The following is a 12,991-nucleotide window of genomic DNA, read 5'->3' on the forward strand; positions in this document are numbered from 1 at the left end:
ACAGAACCTTGGCTCTTAAACCATCCACTTGGCCTTTGGATGGTATGTCAAAGAGCTATGTTGAGAAAGCTAGGAAACATCACTAATTGGAAAAGACGTTTAAAATGTAAGCCTTTAGTTTAAAGTACAAAGCTGGAAAAAAAAAATAGGTCCTGAGAATAAACCACAAAGTAGAGTGCAGAGCACTCTTGATTTAAACACTGTGTGACCGGCACATACTTCGCCCTGGCTCTCCGTAGCTGTCAAGCCTCACTCAAGCGCTATTAAGAAGCACAGTCGCGCACATGCATTTTTAATATACAGGATTTGGTTTGTTTTTGTGGATCAGCTGAATGTCCACACCAACAAACAGTGTTTTTGTTCTGTTGCTTTATCTCAGTGTAGTTAGTTTCGTAGAGTTGACGGTGCTGTGAGCTTTAATTTCGACCTATGATGCACACACAACTCAGACCCACATTACCACGAAAAAAAACTGCCTAAAAAATGGTTAACACACATTCACACATCGAAGGCCTCCTGGTTTTTTCGAACATCCCCTAAGAGCATACCCATTAGGGTTGGGGCTTCATTTTTAAAGCCTTAGAAACTACCACTGCTTTGCAACAGTAGTGAGTTTTCACGACATGACACAAGATTTTGAAGAACACGCTCTATACTTTCAGTTCGGTCTATACTTTCAGTTCTGGGAGGAGCCGGTGCCTCTGGCAGGTAGCACACAGCATCCAGTCACTTTGCAGCTGAATTTTAAATGAGTGAATATACTGGCGGGGAGCAAACGTCTGAGAGATCTTTGGCAATATGAAAGTCATATTAACGACCTACGACCTTCCACCTTCGAGGGGGTCGGCGTCTGTGTCTGTTGGGAAAAGGACGCGGGGTGGGAATTGAAAGAGTTCGTACTGATCCTCTAGAGCACAAGAGATAAGCTTCTGAAGGTTCTGGAACATGTACAAAGCTCCAGCAAAACAAAACCCACCCAGGTTCTCAGGAGAGTAGGAAGCACACCCGAATTCACTCAAAATCCGGGGGACCTGTTCATGGTGGAAGCCCCCTACCATACAGCCCCATGAGACTCAGCTCTTGCAATCCTTGTGTAAGTGCGCCCCTAACCAGTCCTGTGTCAGTTTCCTCAATAGTCGCTGCTTCTACTCCCACCCACTTTGTGCCCCTCCACTCCCCCACCTCGCCCTCCTCTGCCTCCCGCATCCTTCCCCGCTGGGTGGGCGCGCCACTCAAGCTCCCAAACACTCACACGTGGCCACAGCGGGTCCGGACCGGCTGATGTAGCACCTCCAGGCACACTGAGCAGTCGAAGGAGGTGATGGGCAGCTCGGGGTCCCGGCTGCGCTCCAGGGACCGCGGGGCGGCGGAGGCGGGCGCGGACTTGGAGCTGTCGCTGCTCAGCAGGGAGCCCATCGCTGCGCGCTAGCACCGCAGGCTGCCAGGAGCTCGGTGCGGGCTGCGGGCTGGGCGGGGGGGGGGGGGGGGGGGAGGGGGGGGTGTCAGTTGTCCCTCCCGGGAGGAAGGAAGTCCCGGCCCAGCCGGGATCGCCGCCTCCTGGCTCGGCCAGCAGCGTCGCGGGGCCTCTCGGTGGAGCGCAAGCGGAGCGCGCGGCTGCCGCTTGCAAACGCTCTTCCGCGAGCGACCAGGCGCTGCAGAGGCTCGAGGTCCCTGGAGAGTGAAACCTGAACCTTCCACCAGGCGACCGCACTAAGAGTTCTGCAAAGTACAGTTTGAGAACACCCACTGGAGACAGGATGACTCTATCTGGCCTCCAAGTTGGTATCTTAATAAGCCTCAGAGCCGACCTATGACCATTTCGGTGATTGACTCAATACTTCAATCAGGGTGAGATGATAGCCTGGGGCAGTGGAAAGTTTCCTGCTCCAGAGTGTGCCACTTGGTGACTTAACAAATACAAAGCCAACAGTCTGTTAGCTGTGAGTTCGAGGCCAGCCTGGGCTGCATTTGAACACGGCTGTGTTTCAAAAACACAAAAAAGCCAGACAGACATCGTGGTTTATGCCTTAAATTTCAGCACGTAGGACACTCAGGAAAGAGGATTATCCAAAGTTTCAGGGCAGCACTGGGCTATACAGTGAATTCCAGAACATTCAGGGCTATGGAATGAGTCCATCTCAAGAAAACACCATCGTTTTAGATGTAGTTTAGTGGTGGTGTGCTTGTCCACGCTGGATGAGGTCTGGGTTTGGTCCCCAGTACTGATGTAAATGAAAAAGTGAAGGATACACTAAAGCTCGTACCTGCCTGTGGTGGTCACGCCTGTAGTAACAGTGCCTGGGAGGCTGAGAAGGGAGGGAAACATAGGTTGGAGAGTTATATATTAAATGCAATTGCATGGACAAATATACAGTATGCTGTGGACTATAGATAATACTACAAAATATGTAATGTATTAAAATTTCTGGTCTTCATCCAGTTTCTTCCAGTCTTTATGTTTTCCATTTGTTTTTGAGACTTTTAATTTTATTTTTTCTTTCTTCTCAAGACAGGGTCTCTTTGGATAGTCTGGCTGCCCTGAAACTTGCTTTGTAGACCATGCTGGCCTCAAACTCAAGGAGCTGCCTGCATCTGCCTCTGCTGGAATCAAAGGCATATACCACCATGCCCAGCTGACACTTTTAATTTTATTTGCTATTGCTTAATTGATGCTGGGCCTTCTCTCTCAGGCAGACATTAAGCTGGGACTTTCTTTTTAGTTAGTTTTTGGTAAGGTTTTTTTTTTTTTTTGGCTTAGTTTTTGATTTTGGTTGTTGCTGTTTTGAAAATGGGTCTTACAATGTAGCAATAGCTGGCCTAGAGCTCAGACTGGCCTTGAGTTCCCAGAGATCTACCTGCCTCTTCCTCCCGAATACTGGAATTAAAGGAAAGCACCAATGTAGGCAGCCACTCTCAAATAAACACACAGAGACTTATATTATTCATAAATGCTTGGCCAATAGCTTAGGCTTATTACTAACTAGCTTTTCATTTAAGTTAGCCCATATTCCTTATTTACACTCTGTCGCATGGCAGTACCTTTATTATTATATCCTGTTCCTTTTGTGTCTGGCTGGCAACTCCATACTCTGCCCTTCTTTCTCCCCACATTCTCCTAGTCTGGCTCTCCTGCTAACATTATTCTGTTCATCTATTGGCCAGTCAGTGTCTTTATTAAACCAATCACAGCAACATATATTCAAACAGTGTAAAGGAATATTCCACAGCATAACCAACATGCTTGGCCTAGCCATAAGCTAATGAATAGGTTTACACTATCAAGTGAAGGAGTAGAACAAACTCCATTTTAAGAAAGAACTCCATTTTAGACAGGACCTACTACGGAGGTGAATGCAGCCCAGCAAAGTCATAAATATTCCCAAGAAACTGTGCCAGCCCTGGTCAAAGTGACCCACCAGGTAGGTATCTGATTAACCACTGTTTTGAAATTCCCCTAGACCCCAACCAACGAATTTGTAAACTTTTACCCAATCCTGAAACGTCAAGGCTTGTGCCACCCTAACTGTGGTTTTCCCCTCTAAAATCCCCTTACCTTGAAGCCTTGAGGCCCGTTCTCCCCCATCTGCTGTGGCGGTGTGTTGGATTACAGTCTGAGGTAGCTAACTTGTAATCAATAAATCCCAGTGTATTTGCATCCAATACCAGTTCTGTTGTGGTCTTGTTTGGGGATCCCGTGACACGGGCATAACACAAGTTATGTATTCTCTCCTTTAGACCAGGCCTGAAATCCAATCAAAAATCAGTTGGTTAATCCCAGAACAGCCATGCCACTATTACAACAGTGATAGGCAATCTTCGCAGGTAGAATTTTGGTTAGAAGTCAATGGATGCCATGATCAGTGGAACCAACCAGGTAGAGTTAAGCTATGCTCTGTCTCTGGCTTTACCCATTCTGCAGGCATTTAATGAGGGAGTCTGCTTTGTGTCAAATATATCACTAGTCTCTGGGGCAGGATAAGGAGTGTTCTGTTAGTTAGTTAGCATTAGTTGCCAACATGACCCCGTCTAGAAAGTAACTGAGAGATTGTCTTTACCAGTTTGGTATTTGGGCTTGTGTGTGACAATGAGAAGTTGTCTTGGTTGTTTATTGATGTAGGAGAGCACAGCCCATGGCAGGCAGCACCTTTCTCCAAGCAGGTGGTCCTGGGCTATATCAGGAAGTGACCTAAGCATGAGCCTGGAAGAGAGCCAGAAAACAGTGGTCCCCATGGTTCCTGCTTCAGGCTCCTGTCTTCAGTTCCTTCCCTGACTTCCCTCAATAATGGACTGTGACCTGGAGGTGAAGCCTAATAAATTTTTCCCTCCCATAGGTTGTTTTAGTTAGAATGTTTTCTCACAGCAACAAGAAGGAAACTAGGATAAACTAAGGAGTGGGCAGCTACTGGTTTTGGCCACTGAGCGCCTCTTCCCCTTCACTGTCCTCCTCTTTGGGTGCATTCTTTGCTTCACCTCTGAAGTTAAGAGACACTTTTGGCTGGTTACTGTGGACTGCGGTGGTAAAGGCAATGCAGTGTGTGTCTATGTACGTTTCCATGACACACAGTGACTTTGGAGTGTTGTCCCCTTCCACGGAGTCCCCAGCTTTCCAGCACCTCCCTCATAGCCATCTCCTGCCTTTGCAGCCCACATTTTACCAACACTTCCTTTTTCTCTTGCATAATCTATTCAGTTAATCCTGTGGTTCACACCAAAGTTGACAGCTTTTTCCTGTCCTCAAGGCTTTCATTTCTGATACATAAGCTGCCTAAGAGAATAACATCTTAGCTGGGCGGTACATGCACACCTTTAGTTCCAGCACTCAGGAGGCAGATCTCTGTAAGATTGTGGCCAGCCTGGTCTACAGCAGGGATACAGAGAAACCCTGTCTTGAAACAGCCCCCTCCCCAAAAATTAAAGAAAAACCTTCATAATACAGTATATCATCAGTGACCAGAATCTATGAAATGAATGAGGATGCTGACATCACCCAGAGTGTAAAAGGAAGGTGAGCACAAGAAAGAACACTCTGGAAATGTGTTCTTTTTAGGGATGTGGCTCAGTTGGTAGAGCCACAAGGAACTCTGAGTTCCATCTCCGGCACAACAGAAACTGAGTGTGGCAGTGCACACCTGTAATCCCAGCTTGGGGAGGTGGAGGCAGGAGGATCAAAAATTCAAGGTCTTTCTCAGCTATGTAGCAAATTTGAGGCCTGCCTGCGTGACACACCTCTAGGCCTATCTTAAAAAATTACAAATGCCAGCATGGTATTGAAGGCCTTTAACCCCAGCACTTTGTAGACAGAGGCAGGTGGATTTCTGTATGTTTGAGGAGAGCCTTGTCTATATACCAAGTTCCAGAACAAACAGGGTTACATAGACAAACCCTGTCTCAAAAAGAAAAATAGAAAATAAAAAAGGAAGAAAAGATCAAAATAGAAAACAGCATTTCATGGTTAGTCATAATGGAGCACACTTAATCTCAGCACTCAGGGGACAGAGGTAGGAAGTTCTCTCGGAATAGAGGCCTGTCTACATAGGGAGTTTCAGGACAACCAGGGCTATACAGTGAGTCTTCTAGGAAGAGGAGGAGGAGGAAGATGTGAGGAGAGAAGATATTCTCAATTCAAATGAAGGAAAATCAAAGCACTCCAGACAGAAGGGGATGACTATAATGTGGTAGGCAGAGACAAGGGGGCAGGAAGCCCCAAGCTCTGGTTCAGAAAGCTGCACTCAGATCCCTGCTGCTAGAATTTTCAGCACACAGCACCCATCACAGAGGAAACTAGAGACCAGGAGGTGTGAACATGAAAATGGCCCTGGTTAGGTATTTTCAGTTGGCTTTATAGAATCAATTGAGCAAGTCAGTGGCATGGCCACACAGACAGTTTTGTCAAGTCATTCTGTCCTCAAAGTGTCTTGCATCAGACTCACCTGAAAGCCTGTTGAAACCGTTCAATGCCAACATATCAAATTTCAGTGTCTGGGTGAGTTATGAAAGCTACACTTTAGCTGGGTGTGGTGGTGCCCTCAGGAAGCAAGCACAGGAATATCACTGAGTGTATGATGAGGCCAGCTTGGGGTACACAGAAAGACCTCAGAAAGGTAAAGGAAACACTAGCAAATCAAAACTAAAACCAAACCAAACCAGAGAACCAACCAGATAAAATCCTTAAAGTCCCCAGCTGGCTAGCATAAGGGGCTCAGTAGACCATTCCTTGAGAAGCAGTTCAGTGGCTTCCCCCGCAGCAGCCTCTGTAAGTCACTGCAGCAATAGCAGACCTGTCAGGTGGTGGAGAGGTGCGTGCTTTTATTCTGACACCACTGGGTGACTTCACGCTGGCTAGTCACTCAGGCCCTGAAACAAGGGCATCTACAGGCTATGGTGATTACTTAGTAAATTCTCACCTGTAAGTCCTACTGGGTGGGCATAATAATAATTGAAGCATCTGAGATGTGATCTTGAGCAGTATATAGCACCTTCACAATGACAAAATGAAAAATCATTTTCTTTTTTTAGGCAATACTTGGGGATGGAAACGAGGGCCACACATGCTAGCCATATGCTCTGTACTAAGTTGTCTTCAGAGTTCCATTTATTATTATTAGTTACTTTTACAGTTGTTTATTTTTTAAATGTCTACTTGTCAGCGGCGAGGTGCTCACGTGCCATGGCGTGCATGTGGAGGTCAGAGAACAACTCGTGGGAGTCGGTTCTCTCTTTCCACTTAGACTGGCAGCAAGCTCCTTTCCCACTTAACTATCTCACTGGCTCCGTTGCGTTCTTCTCAAAGCAAAAAGGACATCATCCTAAATGCCATTCTACCAAAGGACTTGTGTGTTCATCCAGGTAAATCAACCAAGGACCTGGATTTTCTGCCTTAATTTGGATCACTGGTTTTTCAGACTTAAGTGTTGCCCTTCGTCTTTCTGCTAGCCAATCTTACCATCTTTAGTTCCTAAGGATCAGATGGTGCGTGCATGGTAGGCAGGTATCTCCATGCCATTCCGACCAATGAATTCTTCATCTGCTGTAGGTAGTCCCAGTACAACATAGCCCCCAAATCAGCTGTTTTACTTTAGTGATGACTCACAGAAGACTATGTAGGTGTCAGTGGGAAATTCTTCCTGGGTAACTCCCAGGCCTGCATTTCTTTCACATTTGGGGTGTTCTACTTCAATTAGCATGAAATCACAACAGGTACAGAATGGAAAAGGTCCAAAGGAGCACCTGATCCAATCCTCCCATTTCCCAGGAAGTAAACTAATTCCCAGTTGGGCAAAAGCATTCACTCTGCCTCTTTCAATGTTTCAGATAGTCACATCTGAAATACAAATGGAGTCTTTGGGCCAGGAGTGCAGTTCAGAGGTAAAACTTGCTCAGCATGAGCAAGCCCTGGGTTCCACCTCCAGCACCACAAACATGTACACTTAGCTAGTAACACAGTTTTGAGGGGTAGAGGAACCTTTAATACGTGAGACTTGGATACCAGGGTGGGTGTTTAAGGGGTTTATCCTGGCCCTGCTTGCTGTCTTGTTTTCTGTTGCCTGGTCTGTCACCATGTGAGGAAATTCAGTACACATTCCTAGTGCCATGCAGCCACCATGCCTTCTCTCAAGAGGGACTGAAGTTCTGAGCCCACCTGAGTCTCTGCTTCTCATGACGTGGCTTCTGTCATATATTTTGTATCAGGGTTGAGAAAAGCAGCAGATCCAGAACTGCTCAGAGCCAATGTTATCCCTCCCTTGTAAATGGGCCAATACTTGGAAATAATAAGGCATAGCTGGGTGTGGTGGTACACTCCTTAATCCCAGCACCTGAGAGGCAGAGGCAAGATTATCTCCATGAGTTCAAATTCAAACTGGTCTACATATGGAGCTTCAGGACAGTTAGGGCTACATAGAGAGACCCTGTCTTAAAAACAAAAATAGCAACACCATAGAAACCTAAAAGCAACACTGTCTATTAGTCCATGACTCACCACATGCAAGAGCTTTTATGATTTTTTGCCAGACAGCCTCACACGACATAAACAATTTCCTACTTGATATTTGCCTACCATGTACACTTGTTCTATATCACAAAAGGATGTCAGTGCTTCAGGTGTCCACTTCAAAACAGAGTAAATGTTGGTGGGCAAGGTGGCTCAGCAGGTAAAGGGGCTTGCTGCCACACCTAACAATCTGGGTTCATCTCCAGGACCCGCATGGTGGAAGGAGAGAACACTTCAGAAAGTGTCCACTGACCTCTACCAGTGTGTCAGGGTGTGTCTGTGTGTCTGTGTATGAGCTGTGGTTGTATCTTGTACTAGCAATATATGAATGTAACTTACGTAAATCTTATCTTTCACCTGGGTAAGTGAAGCTTTCTTTTTGTAGGTATGTCCTACACATGTATATAAATCTGCCTCAAGTTAGAAGGCTTCTTTCAGTTAACTGGCAAGACTGGGATCCCTTTGGCCATTGCCTACTCTTATACCTTATTACTCTATTAAATGATGTCTATATTCTACACCTTAAGAAATGGTAGGCAACAATGAAAATACAAACCAGTGCTGAACGTAGTGGCAAACATCTATAATCTTAGCAAGGCAAAAGGAGCAAGAATTTGAGGTTAGCCTGGACTCCATAGTGAGTTCAAGGCTATCTATAAGTGGAAACTCTGTCTCAAATATCAACAACAAACGAATACACTAATACTAGTTTAGATGACTACATAGGCCATGTAAATATTATTATAATTAATATATAAGCATGTGTATGTCTGTATTATAAAAATTAAGCTGTACATGATGTCTGATAGCTGCTGTGAGTGTGACTGGCTGTAGGCTAACCACAGAAACACATGTCTGGGTGAAGGATACTTCCAGAAAGGGCTAATGTAATAGGGAAGACAGCCTGAATGTGAGTGGCAGCACAGCACGGATGGACTGCCGAAGAAAGAGAAAGTGAGCCGAGCACCACATTGGTCTTTCTCTGCTTCCCAACTGTGGATGCAATGTGATGAACTGCTGCTCACCCCTGCCGCCGAGCTTTCCCCACAGGGACAGGCTGTGCTCTCAAAATTGCGAGCCAAATAAACCAAACCCTTCCTTCCTTAAGTTGTGTGTGTCATGTGTAAGTACAAGCACACTTAACACACACACATACAATGTTTATAGCGTGCATCTTTTTCATTCCCACTTTCTACATAGTCAGGCTCAGAGAGTTTCCACAACCTAGCAACCCCTACATGACAGGATAGTGTTCGGCAGTGCTGAGATGGAACTCAGGGCTTCTTCTGACAAACAAGCCTTCAGCCACCTATTGCTATGCCTGGACTAGAGCAAAGGTCCTATGTGTGATGCTTAGTCAGTGATTCTGCCTCTCATCATGTCACGAAAATATAGACAGGACTGGGCGTGTTCTATTTCTGTGCTGTGTTTCCTTTAATGTATTGGTACTGGCTGGTTTTGTGTGTCAACTTGACACAAGCTAGAGTCATCAGAGAGGATGGAGCCTCAGTTGAAGAAATGCCTCCATGAGATCCACTTGCAGGCATTTCTCAATTAGTGATCAGCGAGGGAGGGCTTAGCCCACAGTGGGTGGTGCTATCCCTGAGCTGGTGGTCCTGGGTTCTATAAAGCATCAGGCTGAGAGAGCCCAGAGAAACAGGCCAGTGAGCAGCTCCCCTCCATGGCCTTTGCATCAGCTCCTGCCTCTAAGATCCTGCTCTATTTGAGTTTCTGCCCAAACTTCCTTCAGTGATGAACAGCAATGCTGAAATGTAAGCCAAAAATCCCTTTCCTTCCCAACTTGCTTTTTGGTCACAGTGTTTCATTACAGCAATAGAAATCTTAATTAAGATAGTATCAAGATTTAAAGTCTGAATTCATAAATCCCTGAAATAATACGAAGTACAGTGAAAATGGGAAAACTTTATGTCTTTAAGGCACAGCCTTAAGATCTCAGAGCAGAGCCTCAGGATAAGGCATCATCCACATAGTGTTGTTCCCACACCACAAAAAGTCAGAGTAATTCAAGTATCTCCAGAAAAAAGCATGTATGAACTTTATTATCCCATTTCACAAATGGAAAACTGAAGGGTATAAATAGATGTGGGGCACTTTATTTATAGTCTGTGCCCCCATAATTAGAAACACAGGGCAGCTGAGAAACAGACGCATGGGAAGCATGGCAGCACTTAAATGGTAATGACCTAAAGCTGGCAAGAGCAAATGATATATGCATTTTAGGAACCTCTGGGAAAGACAGAGCTAAGAGCTGTTTTTAAAATACAGCATTTCCCTAGCTCTCTCCTTGAGACAATGACCGACTCAGTAGCAAGGATGGGGCAGGCAGAGGCATTGAGAGCAGATTTCTTGTAGTTGAGGATGGTCTTGAACTTCTGATCCTCCTGCTTCTGAGTGCTGGACTGATGATATGTGCCACCACAGTCACATTGTCACTTTTAAAATCACCTCAAATTTCAAATTGCTTGTACCACATGAAACACGGGTTGTATTAAGCTCAGGTGTGGAAGGAAACCAGAAAATAAGGTATTTTCTTAAAAAGAAAAAGAAAAAAAAAAGGCAAAACACTATTTGGTTTTGGCTTTTTTTCTGTCCTATTATCCTTCGGCCACCAGAGGAAAGTGGGACAACATGGAGACAGTGGGGAGCCATGGTCCACCTAGCGATGATAGACCATGAACTCCTGGACTAGGCTACATCTCTAGATACCATGATGGGCTCACACCCATCGTGTGTGAACTTGCTAGTGTAAGCATCTTGGAAGCTGAGAAAAGTCATCCCCTACCCCTTTACAGTAGGCAGCAGATACTGCTGCAAGAGAATTCATAGATCAGTGGGCAGCAGAACTATATTCTTAATCTGAGGACATTAAAAGAAAAACATTAAACCAGGTATGGCAGTACTCAGAAGACAAAGGAAGGAAGACTAGAAACTAAAGGTCATCTTTGGCTACATAGTGATCTCCAGCGCAGACTTGGCTATATGAAATGCCCCCCTCAAAAATATATGCATTTTCTCCCTTCAGTACAAAATATCAAGATAACACATCATCACTAGCAATAAAAAACTCATTAAAACAATAATATGAGTATATAAAAGGTCATATGACAAGAACTAGCTTATATTTATCCATAAATTCTTCAAGGCATTAGGTAATTAGACCCAGCAGGATCAAAATATGCCATAATTGCTTTTTAGTCTGTCTAGCTTGAATGCATTGCATTAGCCTGTTTTCTTCTTCTGTTGACCCTGATGTAAAACTGGCTGCCCTTCTGTCATATGAGCCAGCAGCTATGGAAATGCCAGTGCTGCGCAGTGAACAGACTGGTGAAGAGAAACAGCAGCGCGACCTGTCAGACGGGGTACTATTACATTTTTATATCTGAGCCTCATCTAAGACCATTCTACGGAATTCAAGCAGCACTACACAAATAAATGGCAAAGGTCTGAAGAGGGCGCATGTCAATACACCCAAAGCTTTAGAGGCTGAGGCAGGGGAATCAGAAGTTTGGGTTTGGTCCAGGACACTTAAATATGAGGCAAACCGCAGCTATGCATTGAGACCTTTTACCTCAAAAGAACAGAAATAAATGGGACAGAGTGGCACACACCTTAATTTCAGCATTCACACTTGAGGGGCAGGAAAAGGGAGATCTTTATGAGTTTGGGACTAGCTTGGTCTATATAACAAGTTCCCTACCTAGTGACACCCTGTCTCAAAAGACCAATAACAAAACCCCAAACCCAACAACAACAAGCCAAATGAAACAAGACAAAATAGAAACTAAATACCAGCACTTGTCACCAAGCCTGATGACCTCAGTTGAATCCCCGGGTCTCACATGTTAGAAGAACTGACTTTTGCAAGTTGTCCTTCCTCCCCCGCTTTCATAAATGTAATTTTTAAGACCTTCACAACTAAAACCCAACTAGCCAACTCCAAATCATGCAATCAAAGTGAAAACAAGCCCCCAAAATACCAGAACCTTACACATATCTAGCAAGTATTCTACCAGAGCTACATGCCTAGCAAAACAGAACCACTAGGCTACTAACACATATACAATCTGAGGAATAATGTCTTTTCCCCTAATATGTAGACAGGACTAAGTTGCTCATGCTGGGCTCAGATAGGGCTCAGACACTTGGTGATCTTCCCTTGGCCTCCTGAGTGCCAGGACTTACAGGCCAGCCACTGTAATATATAATGGCTTTTTATATGGCATGGCAGTGGCTACTTCCTGCTTATCTCTGTGTTGTCACAATGAATATGGAAAAAGCAGGTGCTTATCGGTCAGCTGTGGCAGAGAGGAGAGACTCAGCATTTCCTTTACTCAAGGCTCTTAGCCCCTCCCTCAGGAAGGATAGAGGGAAATCAATGCCAGAAGGCTCTGGAGGGGATGTTGCTAATGGTTCTGCTGTAGTCAGATCTGCGAGCAGATTCCTCTGCAGGGAATCAATACAAACATCTTGCAGCAAAGCAGACTGCAGATAAGAAACCATGTACATCCATCAAAGAAAATAGCTGATGTCCTCAGAGCCCTAGCCAGACTGCTTCTCCTGGGTACTTGTGACTGATAACTTGGTTCAGACAAAACAGAAAAAATGTCCAGCCCTCTCCATTTTCAGCCTGCTGTTAAAGTTGTATTTGGTAGAATGCCTGCCTACCATGAGGCCCTGGGTTCACTCCCCAGAGTACAGGGCAGAAACAGGCAGGCAGTCCTTGTCTGCTGTCCCAGCACTATGAAGGTGACTGCAGGAAAACAAAGATCATCTCCAACTATAGGAGGCCAAACTGGGTTGCGTGAGACATGTTTCCCCCCAAAACAAGTCAACTGTATTTGAATTTTATCGTGGTGCTGGGGACTGAAGCTATTTACTTCCGTGTTTGAGGCAAGGTCTCATGCATACTCCAGTCTAACTGGAAACTTACTATGTAGCTCCATTGTGACAATGAGCCTGCCTAAGCTTACAGAGTCCTGG

At 45.1% G+C, this 12,991-nt stretch overlaps 1 protein-coding gene across 1 annotated transcript in view; it reads right to left on the reverse strand.

The window, feature by feature from the left end:
- Nucleotides 1-1,466, reverse strand: part of LOC121453561 (E3 ubiquitin-protein ligase RNF125) — a 31,706-nt gene extending 30,240 nt beyond the window's left edge. The window contains exon 1 of the mRNA XM_041660429.1: nt 1,253-1,466. Coding sequence (XP_041516363.1) covers nt 1,253-1,416 — 164 coding nt within the window. The 5' untranslated portion in view covers nt 1,417-1,466. The remainder of the gene's footprint in view (nt 1-1,252) is intronic.
- Between the last annotated feature and the right edge of the window lie 11,525 nt (nt 1,467-12,991).

This window comes from Microtus oregoni, unplaced genomic scaffold, assembly GCF_018167655.1.
Source record: "Microtus oregoni isolate MIOR12 unplaced genomic scaffold, Mior012 000011F_ref0000422, whole genome shotgun sequence".
NCBI classification, from domain to species: Eukaryota; Metazoa; Chordata; class Mammalia; order Rodentia; family Cricetidae; genus Microtus; species Microtus oregoni.